This window comes from Magallana gigas, chromosome 5, assembly GCF_963853765.1.
Source record: "Magallana gigas chromosome 5, xbMagGiga1.1, whole genome shotgun sequence".
In the NCBI taxonomy this organism is placed as follows: Eukaryota; Metazoa; Mollusca; class Bivalvia; order Ostreida; family Ostreidae; genus Magallana; species Magallana gigas.
In genome coordinates this window covers 49,073,128-49,096,862 of record NC_088857.1, presented here as the reverse complement: position 1 = coordinate 49,096,862, position 23,735 = coordinate 49,073,128, and the positions used below count along the sequence as shown (strand labels likewise).

The following is a 23,735-nucleotide window of genomic DNA, read 5'->3' as shown; positions in this document are numbered from 1 at the left end:
TGCACACCGGTATCAAAACCACAGTTTGTGCAGCTCGCCTGCAGACATACACACAATCCTTTTCGCTTAGCAATTGCCACATTGAAACTGTCTTGTCGCCTGCAGTTATGGCTAATGCTTGATTTAATGAATTCTTTTAACTTACAGAAGTTAACAATTATATTTTCTGATGAATTGTCTAACGGTTCATCCTCTTTTCTTTCATGTTTAGGTCTTAGCTTTCCTGGAAGGGTATTTGGAGGACCCTCATACTTTAGAATTGAAGCGTCATAGATTGCTTTCTCCGGACGACACACAGGGATATTGACAGAGGTGGACTCCGTGCAAGGAACACTGCTGATAGGCTGCTGATCCTTATTCCAAGGTAGGTGTCCCTTTAGAAATGTAGTCTTGCGTGTTTTCTTCTTTTTGCCTTGCCTGTGTCTATCAGTTCTAGGCATGTTGAAAATCATTTAACAGCATAGTCCCTCATTCATGATTGTTTACATTGTGATGATACATGTATGTGATTATGACGTCATGTATATTGTGACATCATCAATGCATTTGCATTGTGACGTCATAGCATGTCATCAATCAATCAATCAATCAATCAATATATATATATATATATATGTATATGTATATGTACATGTATATACATGTATGTGTATGTGTATATACATGTATGTGTGTGATGACACTCTATGGACATTTGAGGCATTCTTTTATTTCAACACAATTTCACATAGAATCATCACTCATGTGTTCATAATTCAACAAATGTAAATCTAAAACAACAGAATGTGTAGTTGGAGGAATTATTTAATATGTACTGAAGCATGTCATCAATATTCACACATGCAGTTCAATTCACGGTGTTCTTTTTATTAGATAAAATGAGATAATGTGAGTTGATGGTCAGTTCTGAATTCTGTGCAGCTCGCCTGCAGACATACACACAATCCTTTTCGCTTAGCAATTGCCACATTGAAACTGTCTTGTCGCCTGCAGTTATGGCTAATGCTTGATTTAATGAATTCTTTTAACTTACAGAAGTTAACAATTATATTTTCTGATGAATTGTCTAACGGTTCATCCTCTTTTCTTTCATGTTTAGGTCTTAGCTTTCCTGGAAGGGTATTTGGAGGACCCTCATACTTTAGAATTGAAGCGTCATAGATTGCTTTCTCCGGACGACACACAGGGATATTGACAGAGGTGGACTCCGTGCAAGGAACACTGCTGATAGGCTGCTGATCCTTATTCCAAGGTAGGTGTCCCTTTAGAAATGTAGTCTTGCGTGTTTTCTTCTTTTTGCCTTGCCTGTGTCTATCAGTTCTAGGCATGTTGAAAATCATTTAACAGCATAGTCCCTCATTCATGATTGTTTACATTGTGATGATACATGTATGTGATTATGACGTCATGTATATTGTGACATCATCAATGCATTTGCATTGTGACGTCATAGCATGTCATCAATCAATCAATCAATCAATCAATATATATATATATATATATGTATATGTATATGTACATGTATATACATGTATGTGTATGTGTATATACATGTATGTGTGTGATGACACTCTATGGACATTTGAGGCATTCTTTTATTTCAACACAATTTCACATAGAATCATCACTCATGTGTTCATAATTCAACAAATGTAAATCTAAAACAACAGAATGTGTAGTTGGAGGAATTATTTAATATGTACTGAAGCATGTCATCAATATTCACACATGCAGTTCAATTCACGGTGTTCTTTTTATTAGATAAAATGAGATAATGTGAGTTGATGGTCAGTTCTGAATTCTGTGCAGCTCGCCTGCAGACATACACACAATCCTTTTCGCTTAGCAATTGCCACATTGAAACTGTCTTGTCGCCTGCAGTTATGGCTAATGCTTGATTTAATGAATTCTTTTAACTTACAGAAGTTAACAATTATATTTTCTGATGAATTGTCTAACGGTTCATCCTCTTTTCTTTCATGTTTAGGTCTTAGCTTTCCTGGAAGGGTATTTGGAGGACCCTCATACTTTAGAATTGAAGCGTCATAGATTGCTTTCTCCGGACGACACACAGGGATATTGACAGAGGTGGACTCCGTGCAAGGAACACTGCTGATAGGCTGCTGATCCTTATTCCAAGGTAGGTGTCCCTTTAGAAATGTAGTCTTGCGTGTTTTCTTCTTTTTGCCTTGCCTGTGTCTATCAGTTCTAGGCATGTTGAAAATCATTTAACAGCATAGTCCCTCATTCATGATTGTTTACATTGTGATGATACATGTATGTGATTATGACGTCATGTATATTGTGACATCATCAATGCATTTGCATTGTGACGTCATAGCATGTCATCAATCAATCAATCAATCAATCAATATATATATATATATATATATGTATATGTATATGTACATGTATATACATGTATGTGTATGTGTATATACATGTATGTGTGTGATGACACTCTATGGACATTTGAGGCATTCTTTTATTTCAACACAATTTCACATAGAATCATCACTCATGTGTTCATAATTCAACAAATGTAAATCTAAAACAACAGAATGTGTAGTTGGAGGAATTATTTAATATGTACTGAAGCATGTCATCAATATTCACACATGCAGTTCAATTCACGGTGTTCTTTTTATTAGATAAAATGAGATAATGTGAGTTGATGGTCAGTTCTGAATTCTGTGCAGCTCGCCTGCAGACATACACACAATCCTTTTCGCTTAGCAATTGCCACATTGAAACTGTCTTGTCGCCTGCAGTTATGGCTAATGCTTGATTTAATGAATTCTTTTAACTTACAGAAGTTAACAATTATATTTTCTGATGAATTGTCTAACGGTTCATCCTCTTTTCTTTCATGTTTAGGTCTTAGCTTTCCTGGAAGGGTATTTGGAGGACCCTCATACTTTAGAATTGAAGCGTCATAGATTGCTTTCTCCGGACGACACACAGGGATATTGACAGAGGTGGACTCCGTGCAAGGAACACTGCTGATAGGCTGCTGATCCTTATTCCAAGGTAGGTGTCCCTTTAGAAATGTAGTCTTGCGTGTTTTCTTCTTTTTGCCTTGCCTGTGTCTATCAGTTCTAGGCATGTTGAAAATCATTTAACAGCATAGTCCCTCATTCATGATTGTTTACATTGTGATGATACATGTATGTGATTATGACGTCATGTATATTGTGACATCATCAATGCATTTGCATTGTGACGTCATAGCATGTCATCAATCAATCAATCAATCAATCAATATATATATATATATATATATGTATATGTATATGTACATGTATATACATGTATGTGTATGTGTATATACATGTATGTGTGTGATGACACTCTATGGACATTTGAGGCATTCTTTTATTTCAACACAATTTCACATAGAATCATCACTCATGTGTTCATAATTCAACAAATGTAAATCTAAAACAACAGAATGTGTAGTTGGAGGAATTATTTAATATGTACTGAAGCATGTCATCAATATTCACACATGCAGTTCAATTCACGGTGTTCTTTTTATTAGATAAAATGAGATAATGTGAGTTGATGGTCAGTTCTGAATTCTTGACTGTTCAGTCTTGTTTGTTGGGTCAGTCAATGTCTTGGACATGTCGTACTAAAATACCAATTTCTCGGCCATTTCTTGACTATATTGAATGCTGCATACACCAAAATGTTTGTAATTTTGTCCTCTTTGCATCTAAGCATTACAAAGTAGCATACAGAAATGTTTTATTTCCTTTAAGGTAGCTAAACACAGTTTCGTATAAAATCCAGGGGGTTTTTCCCCAGTGAATAGCATGATGGGTAGGGATTTTCCTGCTATTTTTGTGCGGTATACATGAAATAATTTCTTTTTTATTTTCAGTTGCATAGAATATAGTCTTATCTTTAGAATAGATGTAAAAAATATGCAGAAATGTTTTTAAAATTAATTTTGTGAGTCTCTGATATAGAGGGAGGTAACTCGATAAACATCCGGATTTTACATTTGCAGGATTTCATGTCTTGAGTAGCAGGTAATATAGCTCTTTAAAAAGCTGGCGAATGTACCCTAAAATAACATGAAAACAAGACTTTAAGACTTGCTCTGTGAAATGCTTAGAACTTGAAATGGCTGATTTGGTTGCAATTTTGTGTTAGGGGGTGCTAAAAAGGAATGGGTGTAGAGCAATTTGGGGCATTATCTCCCATATTTACCCCATATTTCCATCGTCTAATACACCTTATTATTTATTGAGAATTGTGCGTAGTCGGTGAACAAAACATTGGAAGTACTTGATAACGATTTCATTTTTTTTTCCCAACTTCTCTAACAACCTTGCTGATTTGAGAGCTTGCATCACTAGTTAAGGATTTTATGGATACAATTTTGAGATCATGAATCTTTTGCAAGTTTTTAGTGGTCAGTTTTGATTCACTGGAGGAGATAGACTCATCAGGGTTGTAGGTCAGTGAACATTTGTTGTTCTCATGGGTGCACATGTTTATTTTTGAACACAGTTTGCTCGCAGTGGCCATTGCAATTGGGAGGTTAAGACCAGTTGTCTTCTCAATCACCGGACAGAATGATTGCGTGCCGGCTTCGTACCCAGTTTGGTTACGGTTGTTGAAGCACGTGTCCGTTTCGACATCAATGTTGTTTCCCTCTCCGATGAAGGTTGCCACTTGGCCGGCAAACTTCTGATTCTCAACCATGGATTTTTCATTTAGTTCTATCATTTTTTCACATTGCTTATTGATTTTGTTGTTGATTATAGTTAAACTGGGAGCACGAATATCAAGACAAGCCATTAACATCTGAACGTCAGTTCCTCCCATTTTGGATTTAACGGTGGCCATAGAGAGGCCTTCATTTAAGCAGCCTGCGGCGGGACCTCTTTTGTTGCTTGTACACTCGGTGTACAGTTTATGCACACCGGTATCAAAACCACAGTTTGTGCAGCTCGCCTGCAGACATACACACAATCCTTTTCGCTTAGCAATTGCCACATTGAAACTGTCTTGTCGCCTGCAGTTATGGCTAATGCTTGATTTAATGAATTCTTTTAACTTACAGAAGTTAACAATTATATTTTCTGATGAATTGTCTAACGGTTCATCCTCTTTTCTTTCATGTTTAGGTCTTAGCTTTCCTGGAAGGGTATTTGGAGGACCCTCATACTTTAGAATTGAAGCGTCATAGATTGCTTTCTCCGGACGACACACAGGGATATTGACAGAGGTGGACTCCGTGCAAGGAACACTGCTGATAGGCTGCTGATCCTTATTCCAAGGTAGGTGTCCCTTTAGAAATGTAGTCTTGCGTGTTTTCTTCTTTTTGCCTTGCCTGTGTCTATCAGTTCTAGGCATGTTGAAAATCATTTAACAGCATAGTCCCTCATTCATGATTGTTTACATTGTGATGATACATGTATGTGATTATGACGTCATGTATATTGTGACATCATCAATGCATTTGCATTGTGACGTCATAGCATGTCATCAATCAATCAATCAATCAATCAATATATATATATATATATGTATATGTATATGTACATGTATATACATGTATGTGTATGTGTATATACATGTATGTGTGTGATGACACTCTATGGACATTTGAGGCATTCTTTTATTTCAACACAATTTCACATAGAATCATCACTCATGTGTTCATAATTCAACAAATGTAAATCTAAAACAACAGAATGTGTAGTTGGAGGAATTATTTAATATGTACTGAAGCATGTCATCAATATTCACACATGCAGTTCAATTCACGGTGTTCTTTTTATTAGATAAAATGAGATAATGTGAGTTGATGGTCAGTTCTGAATTCTGTGCAGCTCGCCTGCAGACATACACACAATCCTTTTCGCTTAGCAATTGCCACATTGAAACTGTCTTGTCGCCTGCAGTTATGGCTAATGCTTGATTTAATGAATTCTTTTAACTTACAGAAGTTAACAATTATATTTTCTGATGAATTGTCTAACGGTTCATCCTCTTTTCTTTCATGTTTAGGTCTTAGCTTTCCTGGAAGGGTATTTGGAGGACCCTCATACTTTAGAATTGAAGCGTCATAGATTGCTTTCTCCGGACGACACACAGGGATATTGACAGAGGTGGACTCCGTGCAAGGAACACTGCTGATAGGCTGCTGATCCTTATTCCAAGGTAGGTGTCCCTTTAGAAATGTAGTCTTGCGTGTTTTCTTCTTTTTGCCTTGCCTGTGTCTATCAGTTCTAGGCATGTTGAAAATCATTTAACAGCATAGTCCCTCATTCATGATTGTTTACATTGTGATGATACATGTATGTGATTATGACGTCATGTATATTGTGACATCATCAATGCATTTGCATTGTGACGTCATAGCATGTCATCAATCAATCAATCAATCAATCAATATATATATATATATATATGTATATGTATATGTACATGTATATACATGTATGTGTATGTGTATATACATGTATGTGTGTGATGACACTCTATGGACATTTGAGGCTAAAAAGGAATGGGTGTAGAGCAATTTGGGGCATTATCTCCCATATTTACCCCATATTTCCATCGTCTAATACACCTTATTATTTATTGATAAATGTGTTATCTTTTAATATTTACGAAATTCATCATTTTATCTTTCCTTTGATATATAGATATATATGTAACACATTTTAACAACATTTCTTTATAGGGGTCAGTTTTGCTTGTCCCTCATGTAATGACGTCGCGATAACGTCATATAGAAAACTGTGTTTTGCACCCTGTATCAAACTGAGAAAAAATACCACGGTGAACCGTTTCACCCCTATAAGATATGTGACAATGTCTTGTTGAAACAAAATTAAAAAATAAAGAATAAAGAAGTTAATAATAGATAGTTTTCAGTAGACCCAAATTAACAAGAGTTATTTCCCTTCTGCTGCCAACATGCCAAAATGTCAACATTTGATCTTGAAAATCTACATAAAATCAATTTATTTTTCTCAAAAATATACAAGCTTCTTGAGAATTAATTGTATTTAAACTGTCAAAATCTTCAAAACTGTTTAATCTCTCGTTGGTCGTAAAATTCATGTTTTCGATTTTAGGTATGAAGAAGTGCCACTGACTTACTAGAACGACTTAGGTCATACAACTGCATGTGTTAATTATTATTATAAATGTGTTTTTACAGAATGAAGAGAGGTCAGTTTTGCTGGGCCAGGCTACCAGGTTTACCAAAAACAATGATGTGGCCAGTGCGCCGGGAACCTGGTAGCACCATGGACTCTGAAATAGTATATTGTAAAGCAGATAATGCTATGTAAGTACTACCATACATGTTCATAACCATATAAGTAAAAATTATATATTCCGATGCTGATCTACACATACTCATTTTTTTCTTACTACATTTTTATATATATATCTAGATTTACAGTAAAAACATCCAACACAGAGGAATTGCTCACAGAGCATTGGGCAGATATAGGACTAAGTAATATTTTGTATCATTTTGCATGGGTTAAAGATTTTTTAGTTATTTTTTTTGTTGTTGGCTCAAAAGGCTTAATTGAGCTTTTCTGATTGATGTTTGTCTGTCTGTCATCTGTCAGCTTTTTTTTTCCCCTTTAATTTTTCATTTATCCCGGTACATTTTTTCCAGAATCACTGAGTTAATTTCAAGCAAGATTGGCACAAAGCATTTTTACTAGGAGGTATTCTAATAAATGGTTCTCTTCTTTTTTGGTGTTGGGTAGATAATTCAAAAATTGGATTGCAAATCTATGCCAAGCTTGCTTTTTTTCCCTTCCAATTATTTCCATCATATGATATAGTATTTTATTCGTTATTCTATAACCAATTTTGAATTTGCCAATAATGAAATTGATGAATCTCAGCTTGAGTACTTTTGTGTTGGGTCATTGAAAAATCTTTCTCTGTAGGACTATTGTGGCAGAAATAATCACACTAATATGGAAGCCTCGTGATACACTGTAGGCTCTTATTTATTCTAACTATGGCATTGATGCCAAAGGGTAGTAGAATTCTACAATTTTTACAAGGAAATTTATTTTCAAAAATCTTTTAAGAGTTTTTGATCCAAAAATTTTGAAACTAATATGTAAGCATCATCATGTGGTGTAAATTCAACTTAGTTCAAATTTTGATTCCCCAAAATATTACTTGTACTATTATTAGCAAAAAGAATCGGTTAAAATCTTGAGAAGTAAACACCTATAAGTGGTGAAATTATTATGTAAAGTATCCTCAGTAGTATCCCATTCAAAAGAAATTTTTAGGTCACCTGAGTCACTCAGGTAACCTTTTTCTATCTGTTTTGTCCGTTGTCGTCCATCGGTTGTCGGATGTAAACTTTTTAAAATATATTTTTCAGCTTTTTCTCATAAACTGTTTTACCACTTTCAACCAATTTTGGTATAGAGCAAATAGGGGCAAAGGGGAACACAAATTTTGAATTTCATGGTCCTTGCCCTAGGGCATTAGGGTGGGGCCAAACTATCAAAATACAATTTTCTTCTTTTTTTTTTTTTTTACTTCAGGACATCAAAGAGTCAAATATTTACATGATTATAACAAGCAGTGTCGAGTCTTTTATCAAAATTGTGAAATTTCTGGCCCCACGGTCCGGGGTTCTGGAGATATTGCTCTATTGAGTAAAAATGTATAATTTTTTCGAAAATCTTCTCTTACCCTTTATATTTAGCAGAAAAAAGTAAGTGCATGATTATGAGCAATGAACCTTGCTAATGAGTAAGGGGTGCCTTTTCAAACATTGTGAAAATCATGGCCTATTGATCAGGGGTCTGGTGTTATGGTGGGCTCCATTGATTATGTAGTGAAAATGCATTATTTCTTTGAAAAATTTAGGTCTCTGCTCCTGGGTATTAAGCATCAGGGATAGACATTAACTTTCAGATTCACTTGCCCTTCGGCACTTTGACTTGTCCGAATGCAAAACTTGGTTGCCCAAAATTAGGATGGAACTTAAGACGAAAATTATTAATTACTGCAAACATTATGAAAAGAAAAAATGTGACGAAATACACTACTGTCAATTTGGCAAGTTGAGCTACCGGGTACCTGAAAAAAATTCAATCCTGCATTTGTACATAAATGTATACAGCTGTACTTGTAAAATTAACCTGTTAACACACACTGCCATGCAGCAATAATCCTCCGTTTCCTTTAAAAAAAAATCATATTTTTGAAAATTATTTGCGTTAGGATCATTTTGTGATTCGTGATTTTTAGCGATAACTGTGAAGCAACGCTTAAGGCCAAAGTTATTTTATCTTTAGGTTTACAGATTTTTTCAACCAAAATGTCCGTTGGGTGGCGTAAAAATAAAAATAATTTAAAACTTCTTTCAAACGGAACATCGCTGATTAAAAAAAAAACCAAAAAACACCACAACCCTCTTTTGAATTAGTAAATATTAGAAAACATTTCCTGAAATTTGAAAAATTATTTGTAGTAAAATGAGAATCAAATTAAAGGAACTACAAATGATTTTACTGAAGGTTTACTACAGATCATATTTGAAATCTTTAAAAAAAATCTCTTTTAAAAAATTAAAGATGTTGATCAGAGAATATTGGGAACATGATATATATTTTTTTTTACAAAAAAAAAATAAATAAATAAAAAAAAAAAATAAAAACAAATAATTTACTTTGATTTAGATTCATAATCTTGTAAACTGTATTATATTAATTATGAAGACGAAGTCACAGATTATCTTTAAATCTTTAAGTGAAACCCTACACTGTTGCCTATTTCCTTTTATTAGCATGACCTTTTAGCTACATGTATACCAATGGCGGTCGAAGTAAAATGTCAACAAGGCATGTATCTGGGACCTATAACCATGAAAACGATCTATTTATCTGGTTATATTGATTTTTACATTGTTTCATACACTTATCAAAAAATTTAGCATGTGTCTGGGTTTGGGAAATAAAATTCAAGTTAAAAAAAACGTACATAGTCTTTGTGTGCAATTTCTACAATTTTTGTTCAGTTTCAACATATTAATTCCTTACTTTTGAATTGGAAGAAAAATATTACCAATGGGAAAAAATAGTGAAGTTATGTCATTGAAACAGCTGATATTTGGTGGTTATTTTTATTTCCATAAAAATCATACAAGATTACGTTTTTAACAGGATCACTCTTTGGGGAAAAGAAATATTGCATCTCCCATAGTTTGTTCTTCTATCATTCTCCTTGAAAAGTTTCTGGACAACACGTTATCTCCAAGACATTTTAACTGCACTTCATAAAATATAGACATGCTTGCCGCCATGTTTCTAGTCACTGAAACGTTTGAAAGAATGAGACGTTTTATTACATGTTTGGGACTCAGACGCATTATAAATATTAAAACCCTGATGATCAGGCATGAATTTTCCGGAAATTATCGAAAGTGGTGATAAAATCCATTATTTTTATTTTCTAGACCTTGAAAAAATCGGGTCGGCAGATCCGTAAACCGAAAGATAAAAAAACTGTGGCCTAAGGAAGATAGTTGCTACGAAACATACATCTTACCTTGATCAGGATACAACGTGTTACACTGTACTTATATTCTGTGCGTGAATAATCTAATTTCCCAATAAGAAGTTAACAAAATTTTGTTAGACGTAGAGCATATTTCCTATGAAGGAACGGTATAATCCAGAAACGCTTCCAAGGAATTTCGAATGCAAAACATTGTCAGTTCAGGTGCATGGCGGAAATCAAGTGTTCAATTTATTGTTTTATTTATAAATTAATGTAAACTAAATAAATATGTACATTTGTATGAGAAAAGTTCACTTGCCCAATCGGACAAGTATGTCGACAATTTCACTTGCCCGAACTGAGAATTTACTTGTCCCGGGCAATCGGACAACCATTAATGTCCATCCCTGAGAATGCATAATCTTCATGGTTATGATGAGCATGAATGCCTCTTAAAAAATCTGTTAAATTCATGTCCCCTGGATCAGAAGTTTTGGTGTTAGTGAGGGGCTCTATTAATTGTATACTTAAAAAATGCATTATTTTCTTGAAAATCTCCTCTGCTCAGGGTTTTATTATACTCAGGTGATCGTTAGGCCCTTCAGCTCTAGTAAAGGATGATTCTCAAGAGTAACAAGGCCACAAAGATAGATTAGTATGTATGCATCCTCATATCCTTAATTAACTGATCCTTTCTGGTTCAGGGTCCTGTACCCTTTTGATTGGTAATTTTACATTAAAAAAGATGGTAAAATGGGAAAGTGTTGATGATTTGTATTTATACTATACTGAAAAATAAAGACAGATGATAGATTATCCTCTATTCACATCTTTATGAACTATTATAATCTGAAGATTCAGATTCTGATAGAAAGCACTAAAAAAATTATACTGCTTGTCATTTGGGAATGCAAGGAATATTAAGCGCTGACTGATACAGATTCAAATCTTGATCTCGAAGGTGTGGATGGGGTAGGAAAGGGAAACATTTTGGCCAGTAGGCCTTTTGTTTGATTTTCAGTTTGATTTTGAAGTTCAGTTTGCAAACCTGTTTACTAGCAAATATTTTCCGTATTATGCACAAGTTTTTGATTGAAAGTACTTTTTATAGATTTTGTTTGATAAGGCTACATAAATCTGAATTTCTGGTTCTCAGGCCAATTTTCTTCAAAATAGACGAGGGAGGTATTTTTTTCATACCCGAATTTTCTATAAAATAATGATAACAATTCTTTGCTCATAAATATACTCTCTTTAAGTCTATTAAACTAAATATACCTAACATATAACCAATTATAATTGATGAGTTAAAGAATTGGCTTCATAGTGATTTTTCTTTGGGTAGATTTAAATTGAATGTAATTACAAAATTTAAATTCATATTGATAATTATTGATTTTTAAAAAAAAAAAAAAAGAAGAAGAAAAAAAAGGGTAGAAGTATAAGTAGTTAATCATAAGCGTATCAACCCCCCCCCCCCCCCCCCTCCCCCCTTCCTCCCTTAATTTGTAAAACTTCTCCCTAATTTGCTTTGAGATAGAAATGAAGGCTTCATAAATTTTAGGCTTAGTAAACCTTGACTAGACCTAGATTTATTTCTTTTTCATTACGTTCAGTAGATATTAAATCTCCAACCCCTACCTCATTAAAAAAAAATTTGCAAAACCCAAACACGCACGAACACACATTTTTTTTTTTTTTTTTTGCCTTGTACTGTAACATGAGTGAGATCCTAGTTTAGCCAAAAAAAAAATTCCCTACCTACTTACCCTTTATTTTTGGGAATTTTACATGAAAGAAACTTTTTTTTTTGGCCTTTTCACCAATTGATACTTGAAATTTCAGTTTTGCAAGCAGAGATTTTTTTTCAGCTCAGCTGAGCTAAAGGCTCAAGGAATTTTTTTTTTTTTTTCTGATCAAAATTTGTCCATTGTCTGTCATTGGCCTAGTTAACTTTTTACAATCTCATCCAGGGGTTTTCCTGGGTTGTTTTTGGGTCCGGTTACCGGAATTTTTTCAATCAAGGTTGTAGAAAAGAATTTCAAGAAAAAATCCAATTCTTTCTTGTCCTCGTCCAGCACAAAAGACGGGCCAACTTCCTCCGTAAATTCAGTCACGTTTAGTTTGTGCAACTGTCTTGACCAGGTCGCGTCGTCTCTTTCCTCCTCTGACTCTTCTTCCGAAGATGAATCCTCAAAATCAGATAGAGAAATATCACTACCGATACTTCTTCTCTCTACTGCTTCAATATCTGCTTCTATAAATCCCTCAAATTCATCAGAATCGCTGTCCGATAGAAATATGTCGAGTATGTTTTCTGCCATTTTGAACTGCTTCAAAACTATAAACAACGCGCTGGGAATCTCCTTTCTATATATTGATAACACTGCCTAATATGGAAACATTACATATCAATTTACAGATTAGCCTTTCCTTAAACTGATTTTCATTGGTTCTGTGATGGGGTCCTCCCTCAAACTAACCAATCAGACTTACCGTAACATATGTAAAAATGCGGATATTTCAGTCAGTACGAATGCGCAGGTATTTGTTTACAGCGGTTATATCCGCCAATGCGGATTAGCGTGTAGTAAAATCTGACGGGTTTATCCGTCACTGCAAACATAAGCAAGATAAAATAAGCTGATATATCCGTCAGTGGTAGGTAAAAAGTTAAACTTTTTCTTTATATCAGTCATGAATGGAATAAAACTAAATAATATTTTTGCTGGAATTTTTCCTTATCCAATTATAAAATATTATGTCCACTTAAACTTTTTTTTTACATCAGTCATGAAATTATAGGAATAAAACTAAACAATTTTTTTCTGCAATTTTATTTTTTATCCAATATTTTTTTTTACTGTCTTTATATCTGTCTAAGTTGTTCACTCTGTTTAACACAGACATTTTTTACCCCATTCATTTTTATTTATTGTCAATGCGGAAAAAAATAAGGAAATATGTCCTTTTTAAAATTTTCCTATTTTGAACAGATTTCGCGTCAATTTTCCCAATTCTTTGGACTCTGGACCCAGTTTAAAAATGGTAGGAAAACCCCTGTCATTTCCTTCTCCAGAACCACTGGGCTATTTTCAACCAAACTGAATATAGAGTATCCTTGGCTCAAGGGGATTCAAGTTTGTTCAAATGAAGGGCCACACCCTTTTCCAAGGGGAGATAATCAAGAAAAGCAAAATTGGGTGGGGTCACTGACACAGTGTTGATTCAAGTTTGTTCAAATCTTGACCCCCAGGGGTAACGTGGGGCTACTTTAAGTGATCAGAGTTTTGTTTGGATATGAACAGGAAATATCTGTTTGAGAACAGCAAAGCCGTAAGCAGTCATATTTATATGGAAGAATCCTGAGGTAGTGTAGATTCAAGTTCAATTCATGACCCCATGGGGTGGGGTCATGATGGGCAATCATAAATATACACAAAAAGACAAGAGAAATCTTTCTCAAAACCATGTTAATTCATATTTACTTAGATTCATCCTTAGGAAGTGTTAGTGGTGTTCCAATCAACGATTATAATCGAAAATCAGTCGATTGCTGACGTAATCCAAGCAATCGATTGCATTTTTAAAATTCTGATTAATCGGTTTATTATTTTATTTTACAAGCATAATAGTTTTTAACCCTTATTTTCCAACCACAGCTATTGCTTTTGACTTTTTTGTGTAAGTTAAAGGTGCAGATAAATAAACTCTTGTATTTCTACCCGTATAACAAAGCATGTTTCTGGGCTTGGGCGTACTTTTGGTTCTATAAAATGAACAAAGGACCAGTTGGATCACCACAGAAAGTCATCATTTACCCATTCTTATGATTTATTTGTTAAAATTGATGTACTTTTTACATGTCCGATTATAATCGATAATTAGTCAGTTAGAGTAACCCAATCATCGATTATGAAATTCTTACCGATTCCCATCACTAGGAAGTGTATATTCAAGTTTATTCAAATCATGCCCCTTGGAAAGGATGGGTCACAATGGGAATAAAAGTTTTACTTGGGAATACATAAAATTTCTTTAAAAATTCTCTTTTCAAGAACAGGAAAGCCATGATTAGGCATTTATATGGAAGCATCCTCATGTAGTGTAGGGTGAAATGGGGCTTCAGTGGGTTGTCTATGTTTTACTTTGAAATATATAGGAAAAAGACTTTGCTCATGAAAAACAAAAACGGCCATTAGGCCATAATAAAAAAATGCCTAGATTCTCATCCGATTTTACTGAAAAATCAAGGCGGGCAGATTTTATTTTATAATTTTTTTAATTCTTCCATTGTGCAGCTTTTTTGTTGACCTGATCAGTTGGTGCAGATTTATCTATAATGCTCAAATAAAAGTCACAGTAGAGGTCCATTTAAATATGTATATCTCTTACTACACGTCATCACCAATCTTTCACAACCAATGATCCTTGTTTAATACATATTACAGAAATTACCATCTTGTCAGCTGTCAAAATCATGCTGACATTCACAAGATTGAAAAAAAAAGTTGAATGGTACTTGAATAATGATACTTATCAGAATCAAGACAAAAAAAACCTGAAATTAAAAAATCGAGCGGGGGTAAAAAATGGGGGCGGACGGGGATGAGAATCTAGAATTTTTTTTATTTTGGCCTTAGTTACTAAGTTGAGTGTTGTGGCCCATGGGCCTTTCTTTCTTTCTTTCTTTTTTTTAGATGGAATTGTGCCAACTCTGTAATGGTTACCACTATATGGCCTTGCTAATTATTTTTTGAAAGGGCAATGTAGTCATGTCATGTTTATTTAAAAAAAGACACATATGGCCGTCTTTAAAAAATTGTTTGGTTGCCCTCTCCCGACCGACTGGCTAAAAATGGCCCGACTCAAAAATTTTTTTAGCATTCTAGGGAATGATTTTTTTTTTCTTTTATTCCTCTTATCCCGTCAACAAACATTGAAATTTTCTGGAAAAAAGATTTTCCCACCTACCTACCGACCCATTAATTTTACCCTGAGTCGGGAGAGGGCAAGCAAATATTATTTTAAAGATGGCCTAATGTTGATAGGTTATCAGCTGTCAACATGAAGTGAATAAAAATTGACGTTAAAAATTTGTTCTTTGTAGAATGCTTGGCTAAGAAGAAAAAGAAAGCCATGCTTGCTTGTTTTAAAGAGGATTTACATTGGGCTAAAGGTAATAAATGTGTGTGTTGGTGTATGTATATTTTTATGGCTTTGAGTTCTGGAGCTCGAATATCATATAGCAGGCGTCCAATCAAAGTCACTACCAGAATTTATATGACCGAATGTGTCAGTTGATGCATCCGTAAAAGAAAATAGCAATACTGTAACATCAATTTCTTTGAAAATCTTCACAATGAATAATAGCTTGAAAATAAAATTGCATCAATTATATCTACAGTTAATTCTGTCAAAGAACAAAGATACTTTGTGTTTATTTTCACATAAGAAAAAGGTGAGAGTTGTTGCAGATGAATTTCTATGGAAAGGGTGCGTCGAATGACATGAATAACATTTCGGAAGAATAACCATGTAACACAAACAACCCAATAGGCAGTAAAATAATCATAATTTTACATAAAAATTAGCTGCAATAATGTTGCCCTCTCCCCTTTTTTTTTTTTTTTTTTTTTTTGGGAGAGGGCTATAACTCCTTAGGATCTCCGTGATGGTGCAAGTGCGGCAGAGATTCACTCCAACACGGATTTCGGCTTAAATTATCAGTAAATGGCTATTTAATTAACATTTCTTACCTGAACTCCAAAATGTAGTTATGCAAAACATAAATCAATCCAAACATACACAGAACAATCCATATATCGGTTATTTTTCCAGTATGTCAACATCACAAATTAAATTTATCCGCCATGTTTACTGACCTGGATCGATTTATTTTGGGACAGCCAATGAGACTAGGGAGTGGATCTCTGTAGGAATTACCTTATTTTAGGCATAAATATCGCTGTTTACAAAAAAAATGTCACATGGAATAGTTTTATTTATCAATACTTAGTGATGCCATAGAGCACAATCATTTAGTAACCCCGAAAATCTACTTTACAAAGTAATTTATAATTTTCAAGCGTCAGTCTCAGTGCATCACACGAGAACTGTCATGGCTTCTGATGAGAGCAACTGGTAAACAAGCAGATTTATTTTATCTGGTTTTCGCGTTTAACGGGCTATTTTGTTGACAGTGAATAAAAATTTTGCCTTTTTAGAAGTAAGTTGAATGTAAAAACAATTTATTTTGCCTGCGGTCGCCTGATTTAAAAATATATTTGCACCATTACAGAGATGCTGTGGAATTGTAGCCCTCTCCAGAAAATATCAGATAAAAAAAATCATAGAGGGCTACATTATTGCAGCTACATAAAAATGAATACTGGAAGACATGTTTGTCACACTTTTGCAAATGGTCTATGTATAATAACTATTACTCCTTTCCAGAATGCCAGAGAGAGCTGGATGAGGGGCTTGAGACATGCCATGAAAACATATGTGCACAGTCTGATGAAGATAAAGATGAAACAGTCTTTGATGATCAACATGGGGCACAGCCTGATAAAGAAAACAATAATCTACTTGTTGACCTTCAAAGAACTCAGTCTGGTGACATTCTTGCACTGCCTGACAAAGAAAGCATTGAGACTCAAGTTGATGGGATGCATCAGACTCATTCTGAAGACATGATATACTCACAGCACAACAAAGAAAGCATTGAGACTCAAGTAACTGGCCTGCAGTGGACTCATTCTGAAGACATGATAAACTCTCAGCCAATCAAAGAAAGCATTGAGACTCAAGTTGAGGACCAGCAGGGGACTCATTCTGAAGACATGATATACTCACAGCACATCAAAGAAAGCATTGAGACTGAAGTAACTGGCCTGCATGGGACTCATTCTGAAGACATGATAAACTCTCAGCCAAACAAAGAAAGGATTGAGACTCAGGTTGATGGCCAGCAGGGGACTCATTCTGAATATATTATATTCTTGCAGCCCGACAAAGAAAGGATTGAGACTCAAGTTGATGGCCAGCAGAGGACTCATTCTGAAGACATGATAAACTCTCAGCCAAACAAAGAAAGGATTGAGACTCAGGTTGATGGCCAGCAGGGGACTCATTCTGAAGACATGATATACTCACAGCACATCAAAGAAAGCATTGAGACTCAAGTAACTGGCCTGCATGGGACTCATTCTGAAGACATGATAAACTCTCAGCCAAACAAAGAAAGGATTGAGACTCAGGTTGATGGCCAGCAGGGGACTCATTCTGAATATATTATATTCTCGCAGCCCAACATAGAAAGGATTGAGACTCAAGTTGATGGCCAGCAGTGGACTCGTTCTGAAGACATGATAAACTCTATCCCTAACAAAGAAAGCATTGAAACTCAAGTTGATGGCCAGCAGAGGACTCATTCTGAAGACATGATAAACTCTCAGCCAAACAAAGAAAGGATTGAGACTCAGGTTGATGGGATGCATCGGACTCATTCTGAATATATTATATTCTCGCAGCCAAACAAAGAAAGGATTGATACTCAAGTTGATGGCCAGCAGTGGACTCATTCTGAAGACATGATAAATTCTCAGCCAATCAAAGAAAGCATTGAGACTCAAGTCGAGGGCCAGCAGGGGACTCATTCTGAAGACATGATATACTCACAGCACATCAAAGAAAGCATTGAGACTCAAGTAACTGGCCTGCATGGGACTCATTCTGAAGACATGATAAACTCTCAGCCCTACATCGAAAGGATTGAGACTCGAGTTGATGGACTGAATGGGACTCATTCTGATGACATGATATACTTGCAGCACAACAAAGAAAGGATTGAGACTCGAGTTGATGGCCTGCATGGGACTCATTCTGAAGACATGATATACTTGCAGCACAACAAAGAAAGCATTGGGACTCAAGTTGATGGCCAGCAGAGGACTCATTCTGAAGACATGATAAACTCTCAGCCAAACAAAGAAAGGATTGAGACTCAAATTAATGGCCAGCATGGGACTCATTCTGAAGATATGATATACTCTCAGCCTGACAAAGAAAGTATTGAGACTCAAGTTGATGGCCTGCATGGAACTTGTTCTGAAGACATGATAAACTCTCAGCCAAACAAAGAAAGCATTGAGACTCGAGTTGATGGACTGCATGGGACTCATTCTGAAGATATGATATTCTCGCAACCCAACAAAGAAAGCATGGAGACTCAAGTTGATGGTCAGCAGCTGACTCAGTCTGAAGACATGATTTACTCGCATCACAACAAAGAAAGCATCAAGACTCAAGTTGGTGGTTTGAATGGGACTCATTCTGAAGACATGATATACTTTCAGCACAACCAAGAAAACACTGAGGCTCTACTACATGATTTTCATGGGACTCGGCTTTATGACTTGATTTACTCGCAGCTTGATAAAGGTTGCACTGAGGCGCAACTCGATAGTTTTCTTGGGACTCAGCTTGACCTGATTTACTCGCAGAAAGACAAAGAATGCATTGAGACTCAAGTTAATGGCCTGTGTGAGACTCATTCTGAAGACATGATATACTTGCAGCACAACAAAGAAAGCATTCAGACTCAAGTTGATGGCCAGCATGCGACTGATTCTGAAGATATGATAAACTCTCAGCCAAACCAAGAAAGCATGGAGACTCAAGTTGATGGCCTTCGTGAGACTCATTCTGAAGACATGATATACTCGCAGCACAACAAAGAAAGCATTGATACTCAAGTAAATGGCCTGCATGGAACTCATTCTGAAGACATGATAAACTCTACGCCTAACAAAGAAAGCATTGAAACTCAAGTTGATGGCCAGCAGAGGACTCATTCTGAAGACATGATAAACTCTCAGCCAAACAAAGAAAGGATTGAGACTCAAATTGATGGCCAGCAGGGGACTCATTCCAAAGACATGATAAACTCTCAGCAAAACAAAGAAAGCATTGTGACTGGAGTTGATGGACTGCATGGGACTCCATCTGAAGACATGATAAACTCTCAGCCCTACATCGAAAGGATTGAGACTCGAGTTGATGGACTGAATGCGACTCCATCTGAAGACATGATATACTTGCAGCACAACAAAGAAAGCATTGGGACTCCAGTTGATGGCCTGCATCGGACTCATTCTGAAGACATGATGTACTTGCAGCCCGACAAAGAAAGAATTGATACTCGAGTTGATTGCCTGCATGAGACTCATTCTGAAAACATGATTTACTCACAACCTGTCAGTGATTCTGAGGACATAGATCAATATGAAAAAGAAAATGTGAGGAAAAGGAAAAGCCTCCTTGGAAAAAGAAGTAAATTTCAGTCAGAGTTGGTTGCTGAAAACAGTGAGAAGCAAGAGTATGATACAAACATGGAAAATCACTCTTCTACAGAATCGCTTAAGAGAAAAAAGTACCCCAGTGGAAAGAAGCATCTTGAAGATCAGACTCAAAAATTGAAGTCAAAGCTCAATAAAAAGATTGACACAATACAGCAAGAAGACTTTAATAAATCAGATAGATATGTAATGGAATGTGAAAAAATTGACAAGGATGGTGAATCTGGCGAAGAAATAGATGATTCCGAGTTTCTCCAAAGAGATCAGAATATAAAAGGAATTTACATTAAAAAATACAGATTAAAAAAAAAAAGGGAGTTTAGAGGACAGAGTAAAGATACCAGAATATACGATAATACACATGCATGCTTTTTTTGTGGGAAAGTTGTACTCCACATTAAGGAGCACTTGAAAACCCATAAAAATGCTGAAGAGGTGAAGGAGATAATGGCTATGGATCATCCCGATTTTACCTCACTAAGAAAAAGGGGAGACGACAAGCATAACCGTCAGGTTTTAGAAAAGGGTGAAGGGGAAATCATTTTAGCGAGAAGACCAACAACAGAATTTGACATAACTAATTTCGGTCCTTGTCCAGACTGCAGAGAATGGGTTCTTTTAAAAAGTATTAAATATCACTTTAGAGAATGCACAAAGAAACTTGAAATGACTAGAAGGAAAAAAAAAGATCTCGTGTTGCAGTCCCAGATATTGGCAGGGCATATAAAAGGAAGACAGTCACCACAGATGATGAAAGAGGTCTTTCCAATTATGTCGTCAGATAATGTGACGACAATTGCCCAGAATGATAGATTGATACTGGCTCTTGGAGAAAGCTGGATTAAAAGAAACATTGGAAATGTTGAGAAAAGGAAGTATTATGCAAGTTCTAGAATGCGTTTGTGTGCAAGATTTTTAATCCAACTACAACAACTACAATCCATTCAGAAATCAGGCTCTTGTGTTGATTCCTCCACATATGATGTTGATGAGATTGATACAGAGATGAATGTGGACAAAGATTCCAAGCAGGATAGTCTTTGGGATTTTCTAAGGCCACAGAACTTCGATAATTTGGTGCTTGCGGCTCTGAAATGTTCATTTCCAAATGCTGATGATGATGATGATCTACTTTCCCCAAGCAATGCCATCAAGTTGAAATATGATTTATATCGACTCGTAAACACCAAATGGGCTCTTATTGTGAAAACCAGCGGCAGTGAAAATTCTAAAGAAGCTAAAGAATGCAAAACACTTGCAAGCCTCATGGATATTGAATGGAAGGAAAGGGTTACTATTATTGCAAGAGCAGTGCTGAGTCGCAGAAAGTTTGACGAGAAAAAAGAGCTGCCATCTCCTGAAGATATAGAAAAAATGACAATGCACCTTTCCAAAAAACTCAAGGAAACATCTCTAACATCAGAAAATTTCACTCATCTGGTAACCATTGTGCAGACAAGGTTGCTCCTTTATAATAAAAGAAGAACAGGGGAACTTGAAGCCATCAAGTAAGTTAGCAATTTTTTTTTAATATTTTGACTAATTTATGAAGAAATAAAACCTGCTTACGCAGAGGGTTAATTAAAGAGAATCCCATTGCAATACTGGAAATTCATCGTAAATTTAAAACATAAAATAAATTTTATTAAGTTTAAATTTAAAATATAAATATCGTTGCATCTTGTGTTACAATTTGTTGGAAGTCATTTGTCATCAATCAGTACCATCATTTTTTCTGATGATGCTTGTGTTGCATAGGTACTCTGTTTTGTTTTGTTTTTTTTAAACTTGCACTCCTAATTTTGCCAACAAAAGCTCTGGGAATTCAAATACGACTATTGATTAAATTGACAACAGTATTTATTAGTAAACAGGGCATTCAACTTCCTTAATGATTTGTTAAGCACAAAATGTCACAATTTTTTTTTTTCATGTAGAATTAAAAGTAATTTAAAGTTGTTGTTTCTAATCAGTTCTGATAAATTGTAGAGTGCAGAGCTATGCTTCAAGAAGCTGTGGGCTTGATGAACTTGATGAGTCACTAGCTAAGGACCTTACAGATGTTGAAAAGCATTTAATGGGAACACAGGATCTGATGAGAGTGAGAGGGAAGGTATGCACTCAAAAAAACATGATTTTTCTTTGCCAAAGAAACATGCATAATATATTTGAAAGGAAATTTTATAATTACAAGATTACTTTGAAATACTTAAATTGGCAGTTTTTTCTACTTCACCAACTAAATGAAATTGATTTTGAATGCCATTTTTAGCTCACCTGAGCCGAAGGCTCAAGTGAACTTTTCTGATCGAAATTTGTCCGTTGTCTGTCGTCGTAGTTGTAGTAGTCGTCGTTGTTGTCGTAAACTTTTCACACTTTCATCTTCTTCTCAAGAACCGCTGGGCCAATTTCAACCAAACTTGCTACAAAGTATCCTTGGGTAAAGGGGATTCAAGTTTGTTCAAATGAAGGGTCATACCCTTTCCCAAGGGGAGATAATTATGAATTAGAGAAAAATTAATTGCATTTTTGAAAAATCTTCTTCTCAAGAACCACTGGGCCAGGAAACATGAAACTCAAGTGGAATCATCCTCAGGCAGTGTAGATTCAAGTTTGTTCAAATTATGACCCCCGGGTGTAGGGTGGGGCCAAAATGGCCGATCAAAGTTTTACATAGGTATATATAGGAAAAATCTTCTTCTCAAGAACCATTGAGACAGGAAAGATGAGACTCAAGTGGAATCATCCCCAGGTAGTGTAGATTCAAGTTTATTCAAATTATGACCCCCGGGGGTAGGGTGGGGCCAAATGGCCATTTAAAATTCTTACATAGGCATATATATATGGAAACCTTTTAAAATCTTCTTTTCAAGTACTTCAAAGCCATGCTTAGTGATGTTTATAGGGAATCATCCTCAGGTAGTGTAGATTCTAGTTTGTTCAAAGTAGTTTCAAATTAAAATTTAAGCCTCTCTCTCTCTCTCTCTCGTTGCATGGACTTAGATCACGTAATGTTATGACATGGCATGCTGTACAAAGTTTGATAGAACCTGAACCAGAGACGTGGACAAATAATGTTCCTGATAGAATGGCATCCAAACTTTGTACACTTTTTAAGATCCGACCTTGTTTTTGAAGCATTTGATCAATTGTTTGCATATCAGTTATCGCACAATGAATCATGATTGTATTGTCATGCTAATAAAGAGTGTTTTGGCGGCATTTATAATGACTGTGTAATGGGTTAGGTACGTAGTAGTAAGTAAACATGACAAACAGCAAGCAAAGTCCTGTCTCAACAGCTGTTAAGCTTGTATTTTCATTTGATAAAATTTTATTTCTGAAATCAGATTACTTGTGTTTTTCTGTACAACCATAAGGGTACATGTATTCAATGAAAATATTTCATTCAACCTAGCAAATTTTTATAGTCACAGTAATAAGTAATCTATGATATGAGAAAGACATAATACATATCCTTATTTAAATTATCAAGTTTTATTCGCAAAATGTATTTTTTTTATGGCGAGTGAAATATTTGATTATGGCGACCAGAAATTCTGAAATGGCGACCAAAAAAATTTTTAGGTCGCCATTTTGTGACCTGAGAGCAAGTGTGACTTGGATCAGTTCTGATCTGATATGCGCTTCTGATATGTGCTTTTCCTAGCCAATTGCTCAGGTGAGCGATGTGGCACCTGGGCCTCTTGTTGTATGTAGTTATGCTTAGAAATATTATAACATGTAGAAGTAACACAAAAGTGCTGTCACAATAAGGGTAAAAATATAACAATGTAGGTCAGCAAAAAATTTAAATCCTGTATATATATATATATATATATATATATATAT

General features: G+C 35.3%; 2 protein-coding genes across 7 annotated transcripts in view; both read left to right on the top strand.

Annotated features, from left to right (window-relative positions):
- The window catches only part of LOC105343207 (uncharacterized), a 57,935-nt gene that overhangs the window by 11,633 nt on the left and 22,567 nt on the right, over positions 1-23,735 (top strand). The gene's annotated exons all lie outside the window — the stretch shown is intronic.
- The window catches only part of LOC105329230 (GRIP and coiled-coil domain-containing protein 2), a 33,692-nt gene continuing 10,180 nt past the window's right edge, over positions 224-23,735 (top strand). For 2 of the 4 annotated variants that reach the window (XM_066086082.1, XM_066086084.1), the window contains exons 1-7: positions 5,154-5,294; positions 6,028-6,180; positions 7,190-7,318; positions 7,428-7,492; positions 15,632-15,700; positions 16,978-21,391; positions 21,873-21,996. In XM_066086082.1, coding sequence (XP_065942154.1) covers positions 7,191-7,318; positions 7,428-7,492; positions 15,632-15,700; positions 16,978-21,391; positions 21,873-21,996 — 4,800 coding nt within the window. In that variant the 5' untranslated portion in view covers positions 5,154-5,294; positions 6,028-6,180; position 7,190. Of the gene's footprint in view, positions 365-1,099; positions 1,253-1,987; positions 2,141-2,877; positions 3,854-5,141; positions 5,295-6,027; positions 6,181-6,706; positions 6,782-7,189; positions 7,319-7,427; positions 7,493-15,631; positions 15,701-16,977; positions 21,392-21,872; positions 21,997-23,735 lie in introns of those variants that run through there. The other 2 variants (XR_010714388.1, XM_066086083.1) reach the window with 2 other exon arrangements.